The following is a 27,183-nucleotide window of genomic DNA, read 5'->3' on the forward strand; positions in this document are numbered from 1 at the left end:
CAAGACTAGTGCAAAAGTTTGCTTAACATAGTCTTTCACAATTACATTTTCATCAATTAAATTTGCTGAGAGGCCAGAGTACATTTAATACTTCATGTCGTATTCCAAAAAGTGATTATTATTTGCTCTCTACTGAAATTCCAGATGGGGCAGCAGTTTAGAAAAATATCTATGGAGCCTACACTACTCAAAACATCACGAGAACGTACTGTATATTAAATTTACAAATTTTACCTCTTTGGTCCAATCCAGGATCATAGCTTTACAGTCAGTTTCCAATGCGCCGCTATTTTAGATATAGTCTTTTTTCAATCCAGTATGAGAAGCTGTTCTCTATTGAGCTGAATTTTTTTCTCTGAAAAATGAGCCTCTACTCATAAAAAGAACAAAACATCTGCAAAAGGGTATCTAAGTCATACATTAAAAGTTTCTATATGAAGCATGAACTATCTCCTACAGTCTGGACATTATCAATCTAAACTTGGACATGGGACATCTGTGGGGTTACATGGAGCTCTGTGACTGAGCCACTGCCTTCAATATCATGTAGTGGAGAAGATATCAATCTGTTATATCTGTTAGGAAACAGATCCATGAGAAAAATCTCTATTTACAGCTGTTCTTGTAGAGACAAATTAACTGTCTTTAGTTGCCCGCCAGTTGGAACAGTTACTTCCCAGAAAACTATCTCCAAACCTGAAAGTATTACAGCACGCTGGAGCCACTGCAGATACTGTAGGTAGGTGGATAGTACAAGTTTTCTGCCTCTAAACATTACTTGTTTACTTGAATTCCTTCTAAAGGTATAGTACATTTCTTAAGATGGACAAGGGGAAGAAGTCCATATTTGATAATCTTCCATCTTTTCTGACCTGACCTTTTCTTACTAATGACATCCAGAAATGTCTTCTTCTGCTATTTGTCTAGGTCTTAGAGATCTCAGTTCTTTCTCCTGCAAGTGAAAGGTTTGCACCAAATTATTCAATTTAAGTCTCTTACTCTGGCATCAGTTTGCACCAAATGTTGCAACTATGCCTGTCCTCCGGTTAACACTCGATCTGCGAGTGAAAATAAGTGTGTGATGTAGAGGAGCATGTTTCATGTATTAATTGTTCGGCAGACACTTTTATCCAGAGCGACTTACAGTGCAGAAAATCCCAGTCAACATGCAAAGGATATATATAAAACCAACAGCTACTGTACCATCAAACAGCAACAAAATCACCAACAACAGTAAGAGCAGAATTAAGTGCCATCATGTTGCACAGTGCTAGGGAGTTTTAGTGCTTCTTTACAGACAGGAAGACAATAGTAAGATACACTAGGTGCATATTCAATGGGGATTAGTCACATCAGCCTCTGGGATTAGGTGTTGTACAGTATGTTCTGAAGAGGGGAGTTTATAGTTTCTTCTAGAAGACTGTGAGTCCCGAGGTAGGTCATTCCACCAATGGGGTGAAGTTCATAAGAATGGTGCCATACACTTGGATCTGTGTTTCTGTGTAGATAAGGAAAGTCAAACAATCCAAACCGTCTAAGATTTTGCTGGCAGTGTATAATTAAAATGTTTGTGATATTTTAAGGAAAAAAAATACAAACATGAGTACAGGAATGTTTTACCTCAAAATATTGTTATTTCTATTATCTTCATTAGCACAATGTAGGTAGAAAGGCTTGCATATGAATTAATTTTATTATGAAAACCATGGTCTATTCATTGTTATCATGTCTTATTTTTGTTGGGTTTGTTCCTTTTAATGCCAGGTTTTCGTATACTGCAGCATTCTATATACAGTAACATAATCCAGTGTATTGTGTAATTTATCTGTGTTTTATTTAATTCTATATCAGATACGACTGATACTGAGACCATTATTTTTGGCTTTAGCACTGGAAAAAGAATATGGAACACAATCAAAAACCAGGACATCTTCATCATGTATAGTTTATTATACATCTTTACAATAATTAAGGCAAACTTTGAGCAAGAACTGCTGAAACATATAAATTATCTTCTAAATACTCCATGAAACCATATAGCTGTATATACAAAATACTGAACAAATTAACTGCCTGGCACAATACATTGTAGCATATTGAGATATACTATTATACTGTAGTACAAATAGTTTTACATACAGTAAATGTGTTGTAGTATTAGGTATAAGGGTGACACCATACAGAGCAGTGAATAAACATTTTTTAGTCCCGCAATGTAATATTTTATTTCAAATCCAACTTTGAAATAAACAAACTGTGTCATGGAATGACTTTATAAACCTGTGTCATGATATTTTGTAAATGAGGTTTCAGTTTCTTTAGACCACAAATGTAATGAAAGACCATAGGCCTTTTTTGTCCTAATTGTGCCACAACTGTGAAATGGTGGAAATGTGGTGGAAATTATCTGTCTTTCGTACCTGTACATATTTTGTCATCCAGTACCATTTGCCAGTAGAGGTCAGCAAAGCAACATCAAGAAACAAAATCACTGAGAATGACATATTTCATGACTGCTGTTTACTTGAGTGGTTTAAGCTGTGTGGCATCACTTCCTGTTACTTCCTCTTTACTTCCTGTTGATTTCTCATTTCCACTGCTCTCATGTGATATTACACACAAGTGATCATTCACTGTTCTTTCTGACTGAATTTTTATTCACCATGGTCATTGTTTACTCTTGAATAAAGGACTAAGGGAATTTAGCCTTCAGTGAGCATTAAAACAGCTTGGTGAAAATTATTATAAGAAAATGAAGAAGCATCATCCCTGCAGAACACTAAATCACTTCACCACGCCATTTTTGTAGTATGATGATAATAGAGAAACATACTGAAATCAGGAATATAGAGAACTGGATAGTCAGCAAGTAAAACAACATAAAAAAACAACACTCTTAGGAGAACAAATTAATAATAACCTGTTTTTCATTCAATGTTGTACAGTATATAATGTAATACATAAGGGAGGCAGTTGCCCTACAGTATAAATAATTTCTCATACTTTCAGGAATGCTTCAAAAGACATTATAAACATTAAGGATAAAATATCCGTTTTAATAACAAGCAGGAGTTTATCCCATTTCTAAAGACATAAATAACAATTTTCAAGAGTTTTTATATTTAAAAATCTTTTTATTTTTTTCTGGTCTTATGAGGACATAAAATAATTTTTATCAAAATAATAATACTCCATAATTTTCATTTTTCTACTTTAAATAATTTACAGCATAAATCATTATAATCTAAATCTTTGTTATGTGATAGAAAATAAATTTTAGCTCAACAATCTTCATTACAATATAAATAATAAATAAATATATACTGTATAAATTAAATACTAAAATAAGCATTTCTACAGTTCTTGCAAATTATATCTCCTGGAAAATATAGAATTCATGCTGAAAAATGTTTCAGTTTTTATTGTAGGCATTGGGAATATTTTTCTTGTAATTAATGCAGGATACTTTACATTACATTATGTACATTACGTGTCTGTTTTACCATTATTCTAAATACTCATTATGTATAATGATTGGCTCAGAAATTTACTAAGGTAGGTTCAGTGCACATACTACACACAATGAGTTGTAGAATTCTGTTGCTTAAGGAATGACCTTCACAGGACAAGTAACTTGACTAATGATTTATTACTTAAAACATCTCAAATTATTAACATCTCCAGCAGAATAGCAAATCGCCTTTGTTTCTAATTTAGCCTGTGTATTACATTATACATCCTGTAATACAGGGCTTGAGAATAATATACAGTATTATACTTTAAGGAATTCATTGCATCCATACTCTGTATGGTCTGACCATACAGTATATAGACATCATTTTCTGTAGTTTTAGAAAATGAAAATGTATTTTGATTTCTGGAAAAAAAGTTTGCAAAACAGTGGAATTTAAATTACTTTTCAGGAGCATCTGTTTTTGAACACTGATAAATAAATATGGCATCAAACTATGGCTGGCAACACCACAAGATTAAAAACATTGTATGTAACACTATGGCAGGTATTAAACCAGCTGACCTGAGAAGATTTCTCAATTGCATATGTAAATTAAGATAGAAGAAAGCTGAAATGGTATTGTCATATGTAACTTTACTGGCAAACAACAGATAGATTTACATATTTAATTTGTGCCTCTGTTCATGGAATTTCTTGCAGATTTCATGACCAAAAAGTCTCAAAAAAGATACTTATGATTTCTCATAATTATTTTAGTGGTTTAACTTAATGCCTACAAAGCACCTAAATCTTGCTGGTCTTTCACATAAACAGATTACCACAGAGAGAGATGTGGAAAAAAATGGCTCTAAATTATGCCAACTGGCATTCACATCATTGTGAAACACACATGAGAGAAAACAAGCTAAAAAAGGAGATTACACAAAGGTGAGGAAAAAAACATCAAATGGACAAGGACTCCACCACACCAACACCAATGGCAATTCTGTAAACATCAGTGTAAAACTGAAGTGTTATTATGCAATTCTGTAATGAAATGAAGCGAGAGAAATGAGTTTGACTACTCATCCATGGATTAGTCTATGTACTGTACTTGCAAGACTTCCAGGGCTCTTTTTCTGCCTTTTTAACTTTGCCAGTTTTAAGGCTGACAAGGCCCACAACGACTCATCAATGAGTGCACATCAATGATGTTTAAGCCTGCAAAGAAAATTGGTCTCACAGACTATTAAATGCATACTCATGTGTTGTTAATAACATGCTGTTATTATTATGAACTATAAAATTGTTTTCAAAGTTCCCCATTTCAGCATAATTTTCCCCAAACATCATAATGCAGAACACAAGACTTTGTGAATTTGTGACTTCTGTTATGTGTACACTGGCTCTCAGGTATTTTGATTAGAGAGAGGAATATAGTCGAGATACACTGTTAATCATATTTACTTTTCTTATTTTGTGTTCAATGTACCAATCAAAATAGATATTAATCAATTAATCCCAAGAATGACTAAATTATATATTGTTAATAGAGTAAAAATGTGACTGAATTACAGGAAATGTGCAAAATTAAAAATATTAAGGTTTTAAAGACTTAATTCTATACCACATGCTTTTAAGTCAACCCCACACTGCTGTTTCACCATTGTGTTAACTGAGTTGGCCCTTAACTGCTGAAATGGGTTTAAGATCAGTATAAGATTTGCAATTCATAACACCATTATATCTGCATGACAGCACAATTGTGTAGTGGTTAACATTGTTGCCTCGCAATACTGGGGCTCTAGGATCACTTCCTGGGGTGCTACCTGTGTGGAGTTTGTATGCTCTCCCAGTGTTCATGTGGGTTTCCTCCAGGTGCTCTGGTTTCTTCCCACAGAACAAAGATATACAGTACTGGTAGATTAATTGGCGTCTGGGGAAAGTGGTCCTGGTGCGAGTGTGTGCCTGTTTGTGCCCTTAGATGAACTGGTTTCCCGTCTAGGGTGTACACTGCCTTGCACCCATTGCTTGCTGGGACAGGCTCTGGCTTCCCTGGGATCCTGAATTGGATAAAGATGTTAGAAAATGGATGGGGGGATGGACTTACAGTATATCTTCATTGTTGTTAGAACTTTTCAGACCTCAAGCAGGGATATCCTCCATGGTTTTCTTATGTTGTTAAGGGTTGCTGGACAGAGTTTGGCTGCTTTTCCCATTCATTGCCTCAGTCATGGTATCATTGGCCACGTCTTTGTCAGTCATACTGGGTGGCTCCAGTGCCTTCCTATCAGTAGATTCTTCTTCCTTTCGTGGTTTACAAAGCAAGCACAGAAAGTTTGAGCATGCCCATAGTCCTTGAGAAATGCTAGAAGAGAACAACTTTTTGCAGGGGTGACAAAACTGGTAGAACACCAGCATGAAAAAGATGCCAATGGAGTACCCAATCAGAAGCTGCAAGACCAGCAGAGGGGCGCATATATACCTATAGAACTCTGTCTGGTAAACGTACCACAACAAAATGAGCGTGGCGTTTTCCACAAACCTCAGCATGTAATACACCGCCATCCTATACCAGTTCTGTGACTTATTGATCAAGTCGGGGTCGTTGAGTTTCAGCTGCACCGCCGACCAGCAGAACATGTTGATCCCGGCGTAGAGAAAGGTGAGAAGGCACAGAACAATGGTGGTGCCCACTCTAGTCAAGGTCTTCTCAATGTTCTCTGGGAAAGGAGACTTGCTCTGCCAGAAGAGAATCCAGGGATAGAAGAAGAAGACAAAGAAGTTGAGCAGCACCACGGGCAGGATCCATATCTGAAGCACGGAGCTGAAGAGGACAAGGACAACCACTCGCGTGGCAATCTCAAAACTCCTCCAGAGGAATATACACAGGTATGCTGCTGGCTTCACGTCTACCTCGTAGTCATCATACTTGATCTTTATGGCAAGAATGTTGCAGCGGAGGGCACCGTACACTATTGACAGCAGAGATATCACCATCAATGTCCCTGGAAGAAAGAAAACGAATTAAGATGAAAACACCACACCTTGTTTGCGAACAGGCTCAGTTACATGATATTCTATAGTCCAAAAAAGATGGACTAATTCCTTTTATATTTCAATCATTTGTGGACTTCTACAATAATAAAAAACTCATACTCACTGTACCTTCAAGCAATCTTATTAAACATAAAAAAATGTTACTGAAAAACTAAGGGTCCCATGCTGTTTATTCCTGTATCCTTGCAGTTTTGCTACAGAACCTTTATTTCTACTTTATTGCTTGAAAGAATGATCTTTAAAAGATCTTCACCTACTGTACTTCTTTTCATCAGCTGTACAAAGTATGAGCTGAAATCACAGCTAATGTAGGCGTTGTGAGGACTGCTAATTAACTGTAGGTGTTAAGAGCCAATCCAACACAATGACTTGTGAACTAGTTTATAGCAGCTGGCAGAGCAGGAGCTGGAATAGGCCCAACATCAAAGCAGTGCAAATGGCACACATTAAACATTGTGGCTGCTTAGAACAGTATCACCACTCATTAAAATTTAAAGATCACTTTTTGGTGGTGAAAGCGTGCAGACAGGAACCTTTGACTTTGGACTATATTAGAAATATTACTTTTCCTTCACAGAACCATATCAATGGAATTAATTAATCTGTTTTCATTTGAACACAGCATTCAAATTGAAACAACAAAAGGTACTGTATCTACATGCTGAATTTCACACTGATGAAGCTGAGCTAATTTTAGTTTGTGGGTGGCACAGAATAATTCTGAAAGTACAAAAGCCATTAGTCATTCAAATCCATCAGTCATTTCAAATCCCATCTGTTGACCATATTCTTTTAAACTATTATTATGCACTAAACACATCGTTATACTGCTTTAATAATACGAGAGGACTCGAAGTTTCAAAGTGATACATCTTCCGTTGTATTTCCATGATACATCCCTGCCACTTCTTTCTAAACAACCCATTCTTGATGTAATACACTTCTTACTGGATTCCCTGCTTCGGTAATCTGTCTTTTCCAACTGTTGCAATCTGCTGCTCCCTCTGTATTCTCTCTGCGTCTTTTTCCTGGTACAACTCCTTTACTTCAGACTATCCAATGACTCCTGTCTCTGCACACATTCAGCTCAGGATTCTTGTTCTTTCCAGCTGCCTTCTTCATTGCTCTGCATCTGGCCAACCTCCAAAAACTCTCCTCTCTCTTTATCCTCTCGTCTTCTCCGGTCATCCCTTTGCTTTTTTGCCTCTGGTGCACACTCTGTCTCTTCTACAACCCCTCTGTGGTGGAACAAAATAGCCTGCAGCCAGCATTCACCTTTCAGTGCCTTCTCTTGTCATTTCTACACCGCATCTACTCTGGGGTTTACCATTCTTAATACTAATAGACACATACATGTACAAGATAAGCTGACTTCTAAAGTTTCCCGTTTTCTCCTTGGCTATTGTTTCTTTTGTTAATCATATTATCCTGGTGCACTGTGCTGATCATGCTGTAATCTTTATTAATATAGCTTCATAAAGTATGTATTCCCCAATTTATTATATCATTCTCATTCTTGTACTACAGTGTATATTAAATGAACATAGGATGAGTTACTTCCATCCATTATGAGAAAGCTGCTCTTTCCTGCTCTGGTGAGTGACTACAGTCAGGTTGCAATCAGGACTTCATCCTGAATGGGATACTAGTCCCTTGCAGCGCACACACAAAGATCTAGAAGGCATCAATGAACAGAAATAGCACGAAAACCCATACTGACACAGGGGGCACATGCAAACTCCACACAGAAAGAATCAAAGCCTGGATGCAGGAGCTGTATGGGAGCAGCAGCACTTTCATTCTCCTGTGTTATGTGTAAAACTGTGATACCTCATTCTACAAATCGTAATTAAGTACTGCAACCTTAAATAAAAGTGTCTGCAAAATTAATAAAAATGATAAGAGGAATAATATCCAGAATATGACAATGAGATGGCTTACAGTATATAGGGGAATCTTTGATTGATGTAGTTACATCTCTATTTTGCACTGTAGGGGTTTATTGGGCTTTTGCCTCAAAAAACAAATAGCTTTTTTCAAGGTTAACAGTAGACTAGAAATTACGGGAGTTATGTGCTGATGCATTGTATTTTAGTGTACCTCATGACCTGCTGAATTCCAGACATACGTTTTTAGTACCTTACAAAGCAAGGCTTTAAAGTAGGTTAAACTATTAATACAGCCTGTTATTGGTTTTTTTTTTCTATAGTGTAGCACTGATTAAAATTTTACCTTCTCAAAAAAAAGTAACTTTACAAATGCTAAAAACTGACTTTTCAACCTGTAGTTTCAAGTTTCATTAAAACGAATTTTGAAATTAGCCTGTTGTTTATTTCAACACATACAGTATGTACTATATCTAACTGATTATAAAATCCCTCGTTGCAAAGTGTCTGAGACCATGCTAACCATAAAATAAAAAAAGAGACTGTTTTTTTTATATAGACCATCCGGTACAAAGTGAAAGAGAGATGTTATCTTTGAAAAATGTGCCTTCTGTTGCATTTTTGGGCATTATTTGAGCTATTTAAGTCACACTGAATAATACAACATACTGTACCTTAGAGTGCCTGATACTTATATCAATTTTAATGTTATACTGTTATGGAAGTGGAGCCGACAAAAGTTAAATATTTTAATCTCATACTCCTCTAATGAACTGAAAAGGAAACCTTTAACTTGCCTTATTTTATTTATTTTTCTTCTAATTAAGAGAGCGTTCTTTTGTTTTCTCTGATCATGTGAGAGCAGCCCATTTGGGGTATCTTAGACCTCATGTCAATAAAACTAAGAGAAGATTGGAGTAGGTTCTATAGTCCGCTTTGGATGCCAATATGTTTTTTTCACAGACAATAGGAAAGCTGTGCTCATTCATGAATTACATTCTGACAAACTCAGAGTCTCAAAATGCAAATCTTACAATTCCTTTATAAGGCGTAACTTGTTACTATGTTTGCTCCTTCTGTATGTTCATCTCGGATCACGTGAGGATTGAATGACTCACAATCAACCAGGTTCCTTAACCAGGCAAGTGAAAAAATCTGGATTTTACCTTAACTGAGTATAATCGATAAAAATAAAACTGTTCTTTGAACATTGTACTAAACACATGATTGCTTACCTCTTCCCCAGCTCACCTCCTGCTGCAGCACACAGATATAGAGCTGGAGTGTGAGCTGTGGAGCGGAGCCAAGGAAGGCCTGGATTACGGATGTCCTAGCAAAAGCAGCCCGATGGGTGAAGATTTTGCCCTCAGCCTGCCCCACTTCCTTCTCAACCTCTTCTGACAGGCCTTCCTTTGGCATCTGTTTCTTCCTAGTAATGCTGACATATGGCTCCTCGAGTTTACCGGAGCTGCCATAAATCCAGAAAGCTTCCAGGCACCTGCAGTAGTGAACAGTTCAGTTTCAATTCTGCATATTCTCCAAGCTCCTTCACTGCCCGCAATAATCGTACAGTTCTCTTATTTTCAAAATACTATCTCTGTGTTGGGGAAAAGCCACTGAAAAGGTACTTCCAGTTGAGCACCTTTTGGTAAGTGTACATGGGACAGAGAGGTGACCTTGTGGCTAAGGATCTGCTCCTGTGGCTGGAAGGTTGCTGGTTCAAATCCCCTGGCTGGCAGAGAAATCCTACTCCCTTTGGCCCCGGAGCAAGGCCCTTCACCCCAGCTGCTCCAGGGGTGCCATATGAATATGTGAAAAGACAAATTCCTATTGTAAGAAATTGTATATGGCTTATAAAGTGATCTTTGCTTAACTGTGAAACTATATTAAATACAGGTTATAAGTTACACTGGTGATTAACTGAAGTGTTAATCTGACAAAAAAATACTACATTTTGTATTTCTTTTCTCAGGTGTTCTGGATTGTATCACCCTCTTGAGGTTTTATATTCTCTATACCGATAGTATATTGTGACCTACTGTTTTTTCTGCTATACAAAATTGTCAGTGTGCACAAGACACAAGACACTGTAAAACATTTAGAAAACATTTTATCACAGATTTCCAAAAAACCAAAATAATGCTTTAAAAAATAAAAGAATGGAAGAACATTGCTATGATTCTCTATGCGATTTATTGCATTTAAAATGGTCACGAAAAATTAGTATTTCAATAAAAGTGGCACAGTCTGAAAAAAGGCTCAACTACTGCAATGCAGCGCAGAATAGTGCAGACAGCAATCAAGTACCCAGTCTTAAACAACCGCTGATACGCCTACTGTACCTTTTCATTATTGAAGCTATTAAATATTTTAAAAACAAAGAGCATTTTAGCATTTCTCTTGGGTCATAATAAGTATTTTTAGAACCTGCTTATTTTTTTGCAATTGCTCTTGCTTTTGAACTTTAAATTACTAAGTGTTCCCCAAACAGAACTCTTGGGTTTAGTGCAACACATCCTTCACTGCTATCTCACATACTATATGAGGGTCCACAAAAATCCTTTTGATTTCATAAGAAAGAGCTAGGAAAAGGGATGTGCTTACTGTATTTGCACATAGAATGTTTATTGAATTTGAATAAAACTAAGAGAAACTGGGCTGAGTTATATACACTACTGGCAGCAAATATACTCTTTTCAACAGTACTACTGTTCATATTGCTATGGTTCTATTTATTAACTTCATTATGGCGCCTGAGTGTGCTCATACTGTATGTCTGTGCACACCAAACACATTATCAAAATGTGAAAATGCTGCTTTTGCATGCTTGTGTAGAATGATCATTATTAATTGACAAACACAGAGGACAGGCTCTTTGTTCAATCAATATTTTTCAAAACCTAAAGGGGGCAATACAACTAGAATGCAATACAACTAGAAAACTAGTGGCTGATTGGTTTGACACAAATTAGCACATGCTAATCAAATCTGCATGCATTTGTTTTACTCTGTCTGAAGATACGTATTAAGGGGTTTTCTTGTTGAAAACCCAGTAAATCTATATAGAATATCTGACATAATAATGACTGCTAGATAAATGTAAAAATATGCATGGAAATGTGCAGAATTACTAGTGTGCAGTCACATTTTCTATATTTTTACTATAAAGGTTTGGCTCTCTTCCTATGGAACAAAAAGAGATACTGTATATTCCTTTGTGATGAAAGGATCAGTTTTTTTAAGCAAAAAAACACCACTAATTCACATACTAAAGCATGAAAAATGCCAATCCTATGCATTGTAATTAAATGTTGTTCTTCTTATCAAAATGGCATTATATGGAACTGTCCACTACTTAAATGTGCTGTTTATCCTGTTGCATTCTGTGCAGTTAGGACAGTCTATAGTATTACGTTCCATATTTAAGATTTCTTTTGAGGAGCCTTTAACATAAAAAAAATATTATATACAAGATACTGTATACAGTAAGTCATCAATTTTTATGAGGTCAAGGACTCAGCTTACAAAAACAATATCTAGAGTTCTTTATAAAATTAAGTCCCTAACATTATGAGGGGATCTTTGGACATAGTTTAAGTGGAAGCTACAGAAAAGTTCATTTAAAATTGATAGAGGCATTTTTTCACACAGAGATGGAACAAGCTTTTTTTCTGGAACAAGCTACCAAGACACGCTGTCAAAGTTAATACCCTGATTTCTTTCATGAAATGGCTGGATGAGAATAGTTACTGTAGTTACTACTAATTGAGCTGGATGGGCCAAACAGTCTTCCTCTCATGAGCCTCTTACTGTATGTTCTTAATCTCCAAATTTGCTTGGAAAACAAACTTTACAGTGTAATGATTGTTTATTCTAGTGTAAACTACAATGATTTAAATTGTGAAGGGCTCTACAGCTTTCCCTAGAAAATAAAGACAATTATATTTTTACAAAATCAGGAACCCAACTGTATAATTATCCAGAAGTTAAAATGCTTGTTTAACAAAGTGGAAGCACAGTTTGTGTACTCTATACTGTACTGTATGTATATAGAAATCCAGATATACTGTACATCATATTTAAAACTCTGGAACATGCAAACACGGTTCATTTGTATAATATGTGAACCCTGAAGACATATTCAATATGGCTGACAGGTCTGTCTGCTTTTTATATTATGAAAATACATTTAAATTAAGAGGCAATTGAACAGCGGGATGTTTCTTTCCACGAAAATGCTCCTTTAGGTCTCTTCATCTGTCAACAGGTCTTGTTTTTTACAGTTTCTAACAGAATTTACAACAAATGTAGTTCTTGAATTCCTGGCAGCTTTTGTGCACCAACACAGAATCAAATTATAAAGACCATTGTTTAGTTTCCTGCATGCTTTTGCACTTTCTTGACAACTCTTGAGTAAGTGTGTAGATTTAGCATCCAGCTGTGTGTGGCAGATGGGCAGCGCTGTTGGAGGATAACAGTGTGGGTAGGATTGAGACACCAAGCATGTCTGCACAGATTACTGTACTGTATGTAGCCATCCCTGAGTAAGCATATCAGGGAGTGAGATTCATTTTGTTGCATGGCACAACAGATTTCTTAGCCGGAAGGGATATTTTATATATTTCTTTGGTGTAGACCATAAGTTTATAATGTGCAGCCACATAAATCTTTTTAGAAACGGCAAATTAATGGAACGTGACAGGTAGAAAAGCTGCTGAAGGAATGTTGTGTAGCATCATACACCTTTTGTGTCAAAGCATACACCTTTATAAATAACTTCTTGTGATGAAATACAAAACTAGTAATGTGTTTATTTTACATGTGTTGAAGGAGATTTTTTTCAATTCAAAATGTAACCGACGCAGCTACCGCCGCATCATCATTTATCACAGCAGATGCTATGTATGCCAGTATTGATGCCCTCGTCGCATATAACTGGCCTAAGCAGACTGCACGTAATGCAGATGCAGCATAATGCATTAACAGTATGAGGCCTGTGGTAAACAAAACGATAAGAAAACACCACAGCTAGAAACTAGAAAGCTTGCAACATCATGGTTAAAGATTAAAGCTCAAACTTATGCTCGATGTTTGGTGCTGATAAAAAGCATTTACTGTCGCTCCATATATAGTACATATGCTCACGGTGTCAAAATTACAATCGCGTTTCAGAACGCACGATGTGATACAGTAACTCACGGTAGCAGTAACTTTTAGCTTGTCCCTCTTCAAATGAATGTCCAGTAAATTGCAATTGATATTTCAAACCTGAACACTAAACGAAGGCGAATACCGCAGCGAGGAAAAAAACCGAATGTCCTAAGTGAATTGATGCAACTCCCAGGCAGCCCCGGCATGCCTGGACCTACCTGACAATTGGCCCAAGCTGAATAATATGAAGAAACAGCACGAGGGGTCGATCCCTGCTTAGGTCTCGGTGAATAAAGGTTAGGGTGAGCTGTACCAGCACCGACGGCACCAGCACAAAGAGGAGAGTCAGCCCCTGCCAGATCTTGTCCCCGGCAGATCTGTAAGTGGTGCTCAGGTACACAGCAGCGGTCGTCTCGGCAATGAAAAGCGAGACGGACACAAAGATGGAGCTGGGGAGTCTCATCGTTACGCAGCCATGGGGAAGAAAACAGGTCTCCGTTGCTTCGTGTTCGCATGGGAAAACCGCACAGGCTCGCCCGTGTCACACAAGGCGAGGAGACTTCGAGATGGAGATGTGCCGAGGCTGCTGCTGCTGCTGCTGCTGCAAAGCAATTTAGCAGGTTGCTTTCAGATGACAGTTCTACCACAGTGATGCTGTAGGGGCCGCTACTGCAAAAGGAAGAAGAATTAAGATTTATGAACAGTATACAGCCAAAACGTAAATATTTTCAGCAGTTCGTTTCTATACAGCTGTATTATTATTTCTTCATTTACAATCCCACTACAGGTAAGGTTTTCCCTTTGTTATTCTATCTCAGAGGCTTGTTCTGGTCTGTCCTGGAATGGAAAACCTCTAAAGACAAGCAGGTTGAGAATGTGGTGTGGGAGTCCCTTTGAGGCGCTTTTCCTGTTGAAGCAAAATTAACCACACCAGGGACCACGTTGCTGCTGTATAATACTACTGTAGGTGCCATTCTTCAGAGGAGATACAGTATAAGCTGAGGTCCTGTCTCCGTGGTAAATAAAGAACACATAGTACAGCCATGTTCTGGCTGTATTCCTAAATTTGCACAATGTGGTCTCCTCAAACTTGTCTCCAGCATAGGCTCTGATCTATTACAACTTCCACGAGGGTAAGCAGCTCAACCTGGCAAACCCCAAAACCAGAAGGAACTCAATTGGTTTTTGGGGAGACGGATCTTCCACACAAGCCTTTTTAGTTTTACAGCAGGGTCCAGAATCGTTACTGCGCTGGCATCAACATGCACTGTCACAGTAGCCTGTGCTTGGCTCCCACCAGCTGAAAGGAACAAAGACTTTCCTAGCTCACAGGCAACACACAGGTGCACAAAAACTGTCCAGGGGACCAAAGTGGAGCTGAAATCATAGTAGCAAAACTATGCCAAATTGTACCAATACTTTTTCTTACAACTAATATTGCCACTTGATTTCAGATTTTATACAGTATGTGAATGAACTCAGAAAATAGGAAGTGATAATTATCACAATCCTGGAGCTTTTAGAGCTCTTCGGGTTTGGAAATTACAGCACTCCATTTAATGCAATTAAATTATGACAGTAAATTTGCTACTTTTAAGTGACATTTTACTTTTTGTCTTGTTTTTATACCCCGTGCTTGTAACTGCTTCACCAATAACCAATATCATGTTTTGAACCTCAAGCTTTAAAGCTTCTTTCTAATGTAAATGTTGGAAGAGTAAGGATTACGTACACTTAAAGTGTGTACTCCACAAAACCACAAGTAAAGATTTTAATTCTGTGGTTTATAAAAAAACTGTGAAAAACTGTTGCAAAGATAATCAAAACAACATAAAAAGCATAGAGATTAATAAACACACTAAGTAGTGACGTGTACATATAAATGTCAACACAGTGAAGGACACAAGGGAATCAAAGCTGAGCAAACTTGACAAAATATACATCATGGCATAATATACATCATATTTAATTAATTATATGTAGAATAATATGGAATAACAGCAACATTGTACACACAAGACTTGAAAGAAAGGACAAAAAACACTGATTTCCACTAGGCCCTAAATTACAAATGTAGAATTCCATAAACTACAGTGCTTTCAGACTGACCATGATTATCATGACATCAGTTAGGTTTTATTGGTAACGGTATAAAATGATAAATTAAAGCTACAGTATGCAGTGGAAAACAACCTTTTCTCATAAGATTGCAATCAGAAACTAAGCTAAGATATTGGGATATGTGGATTTGATTTGCATTTGCTTTGAAGTCTAGCATTATACCATGAAACTCATTACTGTAAATACATCTTCCTTTATGGTTCTGTGTTTTCTCTTTGCACTCAGATGTGCTGGCATATTGTAAATTGATATGTAGAAACAGTAAAAAAACTGTATATGAAGTACTTTAATCTAACATTAAATATGGATTTTATTCTTTTGTTAAATACAATGTTTTTTAAATAGTATATTACACACTATTAATTTCAGGATGTATAATGAATTTAAAGACATTCAACCCTTATCAGGCATTAAGCTCAATTATGAGGGTGGATCAGTAAGCCCATAGAAGAAAGTACTTTAAATTGCTCTAGCAGCAATGTCTCCATCAGTTTTCAAACTGTTGAGGCTGTTTTGCAAACCTCAAACCACTAATGACATTTTGAAATAATAACCACTGGAGGTTAGGTTTGGAATACAAGCTCATTAATTTAGCTGCTCAAACTTGCATTCAGAGATGGTGACTTAAGAAACACCAGACTTGTAGTAAACTATTTTGTCCCGAAGCTGCAGCTCACCTCTGTTGAACAATGCCTTCCTCTTCTGCTTGCTCACTTTCTCCATCTAATCAGCATAATACTCCTCCATTAGTAATAGTTCTATTCGACACTTAATTAGTCACCAGGGCTCCTTTCGAATCCCAATAAGATTACAAAGATCTTGCCCCCTGATGGCTGGATGAATATCACAAGAATCAGGGACCTTAGTTTGTTTTGTCTTTTGATTCAATAGGTTATAACACCTGGAGACAGACATAAATGAAAATTGTCCATTTCTGAGGTGAAGATATGATTCCTTTCATAATGGCCAGGCACTATGTTTGGAACCTGGAACATTAGTACTCCTAAGGACTATCCAGTCAATAACCAGCCAGACACTGTACTGTACTGTTTGGAGAAATAACTTACAGCACCACCCTGAGTGAAGCCCAAAGATCGGGAAAAGTGTAAATCATGGAACAAGGAGGGGGCTCAACTTGAGCACATGCCTAAAATATATTTCAAGGACTCATGTCTACAGTATGTTAGAACTCAGCATATTCCATTAACTGATGTCAGCTCATTTGTGAGAGATCCATTATTAAAGTAGAAGCATCACTTTAGTACAACAGTGGTCCTCTATTAGGGAAAGTGTTAAACATTTTTGGAAAGTTTTGAAGGAATGACTGAAATAAAATAAAATGTTCTAGACATTTTTCTAGAAAATGAAAGTTTTTGCCCACATCAATATAGTTGACAAAAATATAGGATGTTAATTTGACATGAACTAAACCAAACAACCAAAATGTACAGTAGCTGAGATCTATGAAAGCTTTCAGAATACATAAATTCAAGATGTTTAAATTTATAAGAAAATGTTTTTGTTTAGTTTGAACAAAGTATGAAATATATGTATTGTATTCTGTTTGATAGTCTGAAAATTACCACACTGAATATTATAGACCCTGAACAAATAATTATCCGAAAACAAAAAGAATATAAATTACTGCATAATCTCAGGTCAAAAAAAAAAAAAGAAATAGCAATACAGTACACAGAATACTGCTGAAAAATAACTGCATTGTAATTGATCATTGCAAACAAATTCACACAGAATTGTACATCTTTCGTTTCTTTCAATAAATGGTAAATAAAACGTATTATAAAGCATAAATACACAAAGAAGCATAATAAATAAGCAGCCAAACAGTGTGAATATCTGTTTGTTTATACAGACACCTGGCATTTAAAAGTGAGTGCTGAGCTTGAGACACAAATGTAACATCTCTGCTTTTAGGATAACTGTAGGATTTAATTTCATTACAGAATTCCAAAATCAGTACTTTTTCACACGACTGCTTTGAGCAGCTGTAAGCTGGGTAAAATAGACTCAGAATTATATTCCATACTAAGAACTACCCTCTTCATAGAGACAAGCCGGCACAATATACAGTATTTGCAATCTGACCTATAATACAGTCTACGGTCTCCTTGCATTTGTGTTGGTGCACCAGTTTCCTCCACTATTCAAGGACAGCTTGTTAAGTTAATCGGTGTCTCTAAAGTGTTCCTTAACTTTAACCATCCATGCTGTACTCCCACCTTGTCCCATACGCATCAAGAGCAGCCTATGGGTAGTTCCCTGTGAAGTAAGGGCAGTAGACAGGTTCCAATATCCTCGGGATTCTGGATTTCTAGAGGTTTCCTGACATAAAGAAATAAATATTTGCACTCTTCACAGAACTGGTCAAGTTCAGACATCTTTCCTTTACAAAGACACATATTACATTAATTAATTTAATAACACTACTGTATGTTGCTGGTTTTTACTTTACCACAGTCACAACATTAGTGAGAAGCTTTTGAAAAATTATTTACAGTCAACTCATTTCTTTAAATTGGCAGCCAAAAAAAGTGCCTTAGTGTGCAATAAAATCACAGCTATCCATTGTCACAGTCATCTAACCACTTAAAAACATCACAGAAAAGTTAGAACGGATAGCAAGGGGCTGATACCAGAACACACTGAGGAATGAACAGAAACTTCCCCTTACAAGTCCTGGGACTCTAGAGTGCTAACTGCACTGATCAATAAAAAGCCTTTTTCTTATTGCACTGAAATGGTAACAATATCTAGTGTACTGACATGCTCCCTATTATATCAAAAGAAGCAAACAACAACAATTAATGTTTCTTAAACATAGTGCATTTGATAACTCATCTTACAAACATAGGTGGCAGTCCGACATTTTCCCCCATGTCAAGTGATTTTACTTACAGTACTTTAATTTATTTTCATCCTAGCTAGATTCACACTAACATCTTCTGCGAAGTGGTGTCCTCTGAATCATAACTGAAGGGTAGTACAAACACTTTAAAACTGAACACCCATGTGCATTCAAGACATATCCAAAAGAGCTGTGCAATGTTGGTACATGGATAACAACCATAAAAAAATAAAACTAGAACAGGTTATGCTGTTTGACTGACAGAAAAAATTAGGAATATATTACTCTCTGAGATGCCTGTAATGCACATTGCTCAATTGGCAGTAAGGGATCTACACAAACACACTGAAAAGAGGAAATTCAGACTTCTCGGGCTGAATAAGGTCAACCAAAAAACACACTGTTCCAGAAAGACCTTCGAAGAGGCTGTAAATACTGTTAAGAGAACAGGATCCTGCTTTGAATTCATCAGAAAACAGGAATTCTGCAAATCTGTCAAGAAGAAAGAAAAAGGAGACAACTTATTAGTCATAAATGATCAAAAGCAAGACGTGCAATGTAACATTAGAGTAGAGAGACCAGACCTGCCTTTGTGCCCTGTAGATGTATTTGGAGTTACCAGTCAATCTGTACAACAGTAGAAAGACATAGGCACTACCAGCCACTCCATGACAAATCCCTGGGCCTTTCTTCAGCAGCCCCTTCTGCCAGGCCATCTCCCCACAGCGAATACACGTGTCCAGATACCGCGGTTTCTTGTTAATTAGGTAGGCTTTGGCAAACAGGTAGGCAACACCTGAGAAACACACAGCCTCTTCAGTTAAGAGTGCAAAACCGACAAAATTCTTTCAATCATGAAATGAAAAAAAAATCTTGGTTATGTGAGGTTATCTTAACTACACGTACTGTAGCTGATCATAAAATGGCACCCCATCCAGGTGTACAGTACCACGCCTTGCACCTGTGTTGCTTGCTGGGATAGGCTCCAACTCCCCCCACCATGACACCGAACTGAATAAGCGGATTTAAAAATGGATGGATGACCTTGCACTGAAATAGATATACAATATATAACTTTATTGTCTATCCAAAAGGGTGGGAATTTGTCATCGATGTGGACTAAAGCACAGAGCGACTTGCTTGAGCCTTTTCCATGTGTCAGCTGTAGACTGATAAAAATGTACAGTGCCCCCCATATACTTAGGAACCTGACCTGGAGCCCCATGACACCAGTGGACCAACTCATTCTCACGCTCAATCATGGCCCCCAGTTCAGCCGGCCAGTTACAGTTCTGCTCCTGGTTCATCAGAAAGTCCACGCTCTGCCACACCAGGTCCCGGTCCCCTGTTGGAAGGAACTCGCTGTATGACAGTAACATCTGGAGGATGGAGGAGAGCCCATGAGCAGCACCTGGGAGGAGATTACACACCCACAAACTGACAGTGAGTGGAAATGGACCTGATGCCTGGCCTGTACTCCAGCTTCCTCTATGTGTTCTTGAGTCTTCAATTAAAATGTGCATTCACAAAACATTTAGACAACTACATTTTAAATTGTAATTGCCTTTCAAACATAACTGGTTTCACTTTAGTATATTTTCACATTTCTTAAACACAGTTTAAAGGCTTAACTTAATAACTAGTATTTCTTTAATAATTATGTTGGATACACAAAATAGTGATGGTACAGTAAATGTTTTGTGAGCACAGCCAAGAGATACAATGTTACAGAACAAAAAAAAGAACATTGAAACTTTTGGAAGGGAATATTTTACATAACAAAGGATCAGCTATTCTAAGTTTAAACTCCACACCATGTGATTCTTAAGCAATCCATTCTATCAGATGCAGTAAAAAGCAACATGCAAAATCATTATTCCTTATGAAATTTATATAAATGACATCCAAGAATCAAAGGCTTTATGAATGTTTATTGCGTATTTACTGTATGTATAATTACTCCTTCCTTAACTTAAGTTAAGAACTTCCATTTAGAACTGCAAATTATTCTCATCGGTACTTCAGTGAATGGGCATTTTATCTTGGCTCACTGCTTACATATCCTACATCAGCCCAAAGAAGGTGAAGACAACCCTGGTGTGTCCCCTTGAAACATGCATTGTCGAGCAGAGTATTTTTGCAGGACTTGAACACCAGAAATAATGGGTTGGACAAAGGACTCACACAGCCGGAGTGACAGCACAAACTCTCACGTGCTGACCAGAGCTGGTTCCTGAGGAGTCAAGGATTTCCTAACTAATGTGAATCAATCAAGACCTAGAATCGCACTATGGGAGCCCTCAAACACAACTGCATAGTAGTTTAGCCCACATTTGATTTCCATGCTAGGGCATAACCAGATAGTCAGCTTGGTATCCCCATAGCGGGACTATTTAAAAATGTGTACTGTTGAATGTTATATATTTATGCGTTAGAAAATAATACTTTTCCTGGTGCAAAGACTTGGTACAATTGATTCTCACACTACTGCCACAGAGATCCATATTACATATCCATATTATTGGAGAGGTTAGTAAAAAATCACACCTTTATGGAAGATCTTTTAAAAAGGTTTAAAAAATTGGAAAGTAAATTCAGTAATATAGACAAAACCTTTAAATACAAATTCTGAGTAGCGTGTTTCCTGGCATTTTATGCAATGTGAGAAAGAGGAAAGAAATTCTCTCTCTAATTTGTCAAAGGTTATGATAAAATACAGCATTCAAGCTGAATGTTCTGTGAGAAGGTTTATAACCCAGAATGAAATTTACTGCAGGGTGTCTGAGCATCAGTAAAGAATCAGTTGCTCAATGCCAGTGTTATACAGTAGGTTCATTCTGTGGGTGTGCACAAAGAAAGCAGCTTTGATTTACTAAGTGAATGGATCTTATTACAGATTTCAGTGTTGCTCTGATAAATGTTCTGATTCCAAACAAGTCATAAAGCTGTCAGTCTGAACTTTGCTACAGAATGAGCCCCTGAAAAAAGAAAGTTAGAAAATGGTATGCAAGGACATGGGTCTGGTGCAGGAGCACAAGACAACAAGCAGACAGAACATCAGGTCCAAGAAAAAAATGACATGCAATTTCAGCTGAAATGGTACATGGGGTTGTCACCAATCCACCCACTCTCCAGAAATACAAAGGAGTCTGTGGATATACAGCAATCTGTGCATTTACTGTGCAGTATTCATGTCTTTTATTACATGCAAACAGTCTCATACTTTGCTTACTATGGCCACTGTGTTGTTGTGAAAGTTTAATCTTCACATCTGAATCACTTCTCCATCTGGTACAGTCAAGGAAAAGTAAGGTTAGCTTTAAATAAGAGGGGAAAGAAAGCACCCAAAGCATGACTGCTGTGCTAACAAAACTGCAGGATGATCAAGAGTTTTTACAAGATGTGAGCATAAAGGATCAATGCAGATTTAAAGAAATATCTTTTGAGTACATTTAAGCCCTTCGTGAAATCCAACCCTGCATGACATTTATGAACAATGCATACTTGTAAAACACTGTGTATGTAAATAGGTACTGCAGTACTTAAAATCATGAGGCACATTGCAATTTGAATCTATCGGTTGTCTCCTGTGAGGTTAATAACTGTTGACAAAGACAGACACTGAGGGAATGAAATAACTAGAGCTCTAAGTGGAATCTGCAACATTACAGACATACTGTATAACACAGGAAATCCATGATTTATTCCAGAAACAACTGGAGTTTATTAAAATTGAGTGGTGCCTGTCTGTTTAAAAGTCTCAAGCAGATTGAATATGACATTTATAAAGAGAAATATTTTGCCTATCAAGCATTGTGCTTTTAGAGAAAGACAGCAATGTCAAAATACATGTCCTAATCCTCTCTGCTTTGTATGACGCCCGTTGAGCTATTTAGCAAGAAATTCATTTACATATTTGTAAATCTTTCAGAACTGGGCTTCAAAATACAACAAAGAGCATGAGATAATAAAACACAAGAAGAAACCAGAAGAATGTGCCTAAGTAATGTAATTATATTTATATTTTGTGAGGCATCCTTTCAACCAGAAGGAACAGGGGGATAAAGTCATTTAAAGCTTTTCATTTGAAAACATGCACACACTTGGACCAGCTACACCAGCTATAACAAATATTTTAAACTAATTTTCCAAATCAAAAATAGCACTTAAAATAAAATTGAGGTACTCCTGAGTCCTGAAATTCTCCTTGATATTTCTCTATAGAGAAATACTCTGTTTCTGAAATAGAGCACTGTTCAGAGGTTATACTGTAGTACCCAAAGGCATGCTTTGTTGTAATCCCTAAAATATTTTTTCGCACAGTTAGAAGGGGGGTTGTTTATTAAAAGCAAAAACAATACATTAATATGTTCGAGTCTAGTTTGAAGGTTTATGAGTTAATCTGCAAGATCAATGTTTAAAGACTTCAGGAGTAGACATTTTCCTTCTAAGATACTGTAGATGTCAAAGACAAATTATTAAAGTTCTCTTATTATTCTTTTCTAATTAGGAAATGTTAATCTGGTAAAAAAGTAGATGGAGAAAGAGCCAATTCATCTTAAAGTGAAGAACTTTAGGTAAGGTTATAGTAAAGGCTTTTTCACAAATGCAAATTAAGCTGTGTTTGCAAGAAATAATAAAAAGAGGGTTTTGGTTTAAAATGTCCACTTAACACATTATGTGAAGTACTCTCCAGAAATAAAACTTGCTTTTAATTTTAATGGGTGTAAATTATACTGAAGGAGCTATACTTACCTAAATATTCTGTGCCATAATAGGAATACATGAGAGAAAAAGGCTTTCTTTTCTTCCTTGCATACTGCTTTCCAGATTCAATTATAGCCTGGCAGATTGCTTTGATCTGCTCTGGACTTAATACCTGTGTGAAACATGACACATGAAAAACAGTAAATTAAATAAGGTACAGACGCTGGATTATTCCATGTCTGAACCTCCTTTCCCCCCCCATAATCCACCCACATATACTGTATTTTGAAACAACCATTTGGTCACTGCACACCATTCATTGGAATGATTCATTTGTTTTCGTACTGTACATCTGTCAGTTCATGACATTTTACTTTAAACAGAATTTGATTTTCCAGTTTAATCATATTTTCCAGTTTAACCTACTGTATATACTTATTTTGCAAGAGCTTCTATAAAATATAAAAGTTGTGAGAGGTCAGAGATCTTTAAGTAAAATAATTCTTAAAAACAGATCCAGATGTGACCCAGACCATCAGTTTTAAACTAGCAAAATTAGTCTAGAGAATAAAGAGACAATAAAAACATTCTTTGGCTTTCCAAGTCTTAGTAACTTCCATAGTTGGGCACTTTTTTTGTTTAAGTCACCAAGTATGGAAGTATGTACAGTAACTAAGTAACAGGAAAAGAGACACTAGCATAAAAACAATAGTTTACACAACAGATGGCGAAATAACAAAACATTACAAAAGTAAATAACAGACATATTGCACACTATTAACAGCTCCAAAACACACAATACACTTCAGTTAGATCAATGTTGAAGTGGTGAAGTGTGCTTTTTTTTTCCACACGTTATACATTTTTCTAAGCTGTGGCATCTTTTAAAAAGCAAAAAAATCATATTGCAAATCCACTTAAAAAAAATCTTAAACTGTAAAATGGGAAGACTGTGACAGTAAAAATAAAAGAGGAGATATAAAATATCTTCACTTAATGTCTAGCAGCTTTTTATGGGGAAACTTTGAAACAAATATATGACATTAAATGGCGATGTCATTTAATTTTTGTTTATATTTCACTCCTCATTTAATAGCACAAGTGTTATCTAATATTATACTACAGGACCTGCGTGGCAGTACAGTAGGTAGTTCAAGTTATCATGAGATACAGTACTGACCACGTCTAGAAAAATAATATTTTTAAGATAAGGTCACGCTTTACCTTAGATTTCATTTCGATTCTAGTAGAACGCCATTTCAGAAAGGCAACTACAGCTTTACGTCTGGATTTTTTAAAACGTTCATTTTAGTGCGCAGTTCATAAATCATGATCTTCCTCTCGCGGCTAAGAAAAGTATTGCACAGGAGCGTCAGCGAATAGCGTTCATTTAATGGTAGCGAGCTGCTACGCGCAACTTTGTGAACTTAAAAATGAATAAACCTAGCGGAGGCCCGTTTTGCGAAATGTGCTGAATATCGGATCCATCTTCAAAAACAGTCTTATTGTATCACTTTTCAAAACCTTACCTCTATTCCGAGATTCTGTTTAAGAACTAGAGCACCGCACAGATAACCCGCTCTTCCAACAAAAAGCTCATCGGAGCCGCATTCGAGGAAGGTGAGGGGCGCGCACACCTCCCAGAGGTTCCGAAATTTGGTGAGGGGCTTGACAAAGTCCGCCAGCCCCAGGGCTTTGTACACCATCGCTGCGACTGCGTAGATACCCGCTCCCCCAAGGAGAAAGGCAGCTCGCATGTTCTTATCTGGCTCGGCATCAGCGGACCGCACGTACACATCTATGATTCGCTTCGCTGTTTTCAGGTAGTTGTCCCTTTGCGGGGCAAACATAGGACACTCGGAGACGTAGTATAACATGTATGCCACCCCCGCCGGACCGTCATACAGACCCCCATCGAGGCAGTCACTTGGATCGGTGGCAATGGGAGCCGTCTTAATAATCTTCTCGATAGTGCTAATCACTATGGGCACCACAGCCTCCTTCCCCTGGCCTGTCAGTAAAGCACCTTTGTAATCATCGAACCGGTTTGCAAAGCAACGGTTGGTTTCCATCACAGAATGAATGAACAAATGTAACACAAAATGCAGACCAAAAAAAAAAAACTTAAGCAAATGCCGTTCAGAGCTATTTTCGGATTAACAAATGTTTCCTTTCTTTTGTGCTAAAATTTTCAGTATTTAACAAATTAGGAGGTTTGAGTTTAAGAAAGGCAGACTAGCAATAACAAGCCAGGTACAAAATAAAAACGCGCAGAAGGCTGCTGCGCTCAGAGACGTTTGTAGGGAACCCGGAAATGGTCTTTTGTGAAACCAGCGATTTGTGGGACTTGTAGTATGTTGTCAATCAAAATAATTTAAATCAATTTATTAATTAACCAAGGCAGCGCGTGCTTTTTGTACAGTTCACAACATCTTCTTTTAAACCCTTTTAAGGGTCTTCTTTTAAACCCTGGCACAAAATTGTGAACTAAACGTTATTACTATTTTTCATTATTTTTATTACATCTTTATGAGGCATGTACTGTACTGTAGATGGGGCATGGCATCTACTGTAGAGTTGTGACACAGGAGGATTTTAATTAATTTGTTGAGAGCACAGTAGCAGGAAGCCTGATTCCGCAGTGATGATGATAACAATAAATGTATCGCTCTTTGGGATTAAACATCACTGTGAGATATTATAGTCCTCGCAAGGGCAAATTTTAATTTGGATTTTCTTTATTAGTCAAAGATTAAAACGGGCAGAATGATAGTCGCAGAAGTCCAACACTTTAGGACACCAGGAGTACATACCCATTGCCTAACAGTTCCCCCGCCCTAAACTTTCTTTTTGTTGCCCCTTGTTTCAACACGTAAATGCCTTTTCACAACTGCTATTTAGATTGTGATGAAATACAAAGGCGTTTAAAAATGCTGAACCTGGCATCAATTACTTCAGTTTTTTGTTGCACAGTTTGAACAGTAGTTCGGCGAATGACTCATGGTATTTGTCTTTTAGTGTCTGGTTCTGGAACAAATAGATATGTAGACGTAAAACACTTTTATTTGCATTTCATTTATTGACAAATTTCTTGTCATTTTAAAATGTAATGTCAGTGATATATATTCCAAAGCATACAACTCATTGGTCTACGAAAACAGGATGGCTAGAATGCATCAAATTCAACCACGAAGTTCATAATGCAATCCTTCCCTTTTTACAGATAAACCAATTCTGATTAGTTTCATTAGCACTGAGGAATTTATATACTGTACATTTAATGAGCACATTAACATTTAATTGTTAATTAGCACAAACAACAGAAATGAAATTAAATGTCAAATTTATGTTGTTTGCAAATTATTCTAATTTTTTTAGTGTAAAAGTGAATAAATCCAAATTGACCAAAGATGAAAGACAGCAGCTCCATTCATACAACAGTAACGTTGTCACCTTCTGGTGTGTTCTTGTATGATTTTAGAAGCTATAGTAAGGAAACACCTAGTCTGGTTAGTACTGTGGTCCTGGGGTGGGAGACCTTCATGCAATATCAGGTTGCTGCTGCAAATGATGTTGATTAACCACTAAGTGAAGCTTTTCACCCTGAGGGAAAATTACCAAAAAAATGATTAATAATAATAATAATAATAATTGCTCACACTTATATTGCACTTTTTCTGGACACTCCACTCAAAGCACTTTACAGGCAATTGGGACTCCCCTCCACCACCACCAATGTGCAGCCCCCACCTGGATGATGCAACAGCAGCCATAGTGCACCAGAACACTCACCACACATCAGCTATCAGTGGGGAGGAGAGCAGAGTGATGAAGCCAGTTCATAGATGGGGATTATCAGTTTTACGTCTCATCCGAAGGACGGCGTGTGTTTATAGTATAGTGTCCCCGTCACTATACTGGGGCATTAGAACCCACAT

General features: G+C 37.1%; 2 protein-coding genes across 4 annotated transcripts; both read right to left on the bottom strand.

Annotated features, from left to right (window-relative positions):
* Positions 1-1,929: 1,929 nt before the first annotated feature.
* Positions 1,930-18,052, bottom strand: xk (X-linked Kx blood group antigen, Kell and VPS13A binding protein). 2 transcript variants are annotated; one of them, XM_088599083.1, is made up of 4 exons: positions 17,913-18,052; positions 13,770-14,220; positions 9,636-9,898; positions 1,930-6,462 (listed from the first exon to the last, which is right to left on the bottom strand). In XM_088599083.1, exons 2-4 carry the CDS (start codon positions 14,012-14,014, stop codon positions 5,636-5,638), a joined length of 1,335 nt encoding a protein of 444 aa, XP_088455209.1. In that variant the 5' UTR covers positions 14,015-14,220; positions 17,913-18,052; the 3' UTR covers positions 1,930-5,635. The 2 variants fall into 2 exon arrangements, with proteins under 2 accessions (XP_088455209.1, XP_088455201.1); XM_088599075.1 differs by lacking the exon at positions 17,913-18,052 and adding an exon at positions 16,350-16,914.
* Positions 17,371-25,551, bottom strand: LOC148675967 (lanC-like protein 3). Of its 2 annotated transcripts, none has more exons than XM_088599093.1 (5): positions 24,775-25,551; positions 23,294-23,417; positions 19,752-19,949; positions 19,127-19,334; positions 17,371-19,030 (listed from the first exon to the last, which is right to left on the bottom strand). In XM_088599093.1, exons 1-5 carry the CDS (start codon positions 25,315-25,317, stop codon positions 18,871-18,873), a joined length of 1,233 nt encoding a protein of 410 aa, XP_088455219.1. In that variant the 5' UTR covers positions 25,318-25,551; the 3' UTR covers positions 17,371-18,870. The 2 variants fall into 2 exon arrangements, with proteins under 2 accessions (XP_088455219.1, XP_088455226.1); XM_088599100.1 differs by having other exon boundaries at positions 18,868-19,030; positions 19,123-19,334.
* Between the last annotated feature and the right edge of the window lie 1,632 nt (positions 25,552-27,183).

The sequence above is a fragment of the Lepisosteus platostomus genome, chromosome 2 (assembly GCF_059453375.1).
Source record: "Lepisosteus platostomus isolate fLepPlt1 chromosome 2, fLepPlt1.hap1, whole genome shotgun sequence".
Lineage (NCBI taxonomy): Eukaryota > Metazoa > Chordata > Actinopteri > Semionotiformes > Lepisosteidae > Lepisosteus > Lepisosteus platostomus.

Excerpts from the sequence above, each read along its gene's own strand:
- xk (XM_088599083.1), bottom strand. The coding sequence starts at position 14,014 with ATGAGACTCCCCAGCTCCATCTTTGTGTCCGTCTCGCTTTTCATTGCC. Across the intron at positions 9,899-13,769 it reads CAGCTTGGGCCAATTGTCAG|GTGCCTGGAAGCTTTCTGGA; the intron begins GTAGGTCCAGGC and ends TCACTACTGCAG. Across the intron at positions 6,463-9,635 it reads GGAGGTGAGCTGGGGAAGAG|GGACATTGATGGTGATATCT; the intron begins GTAAGCAATCAT and ends TCTTTCTTCCAG.
- LOC148675967 (XM_088599093.1), bottom strand. The coding sequence starts at position 25,317 with ATGGAAACCAACCGTTGCTTTGCAAACCGGTTCGATGATTACAAAGGT. Across the intron at positions 23,418-24,774 it reads AACAGAATCTCGGAATAGAG|GTATTAAGTCCAGAGCAGAT; the intron begins GTAAGGTTTTGA and ends TGTTTCACACAG. Across the intron at positions 19,335-19,751 it reads CTGGTGTCATGGGGCTCCAG|GTGTTGCCTACCTGTTTGCC; the intron begins GTCAGGTTCCTA and ends TGTGTTTCTCAG.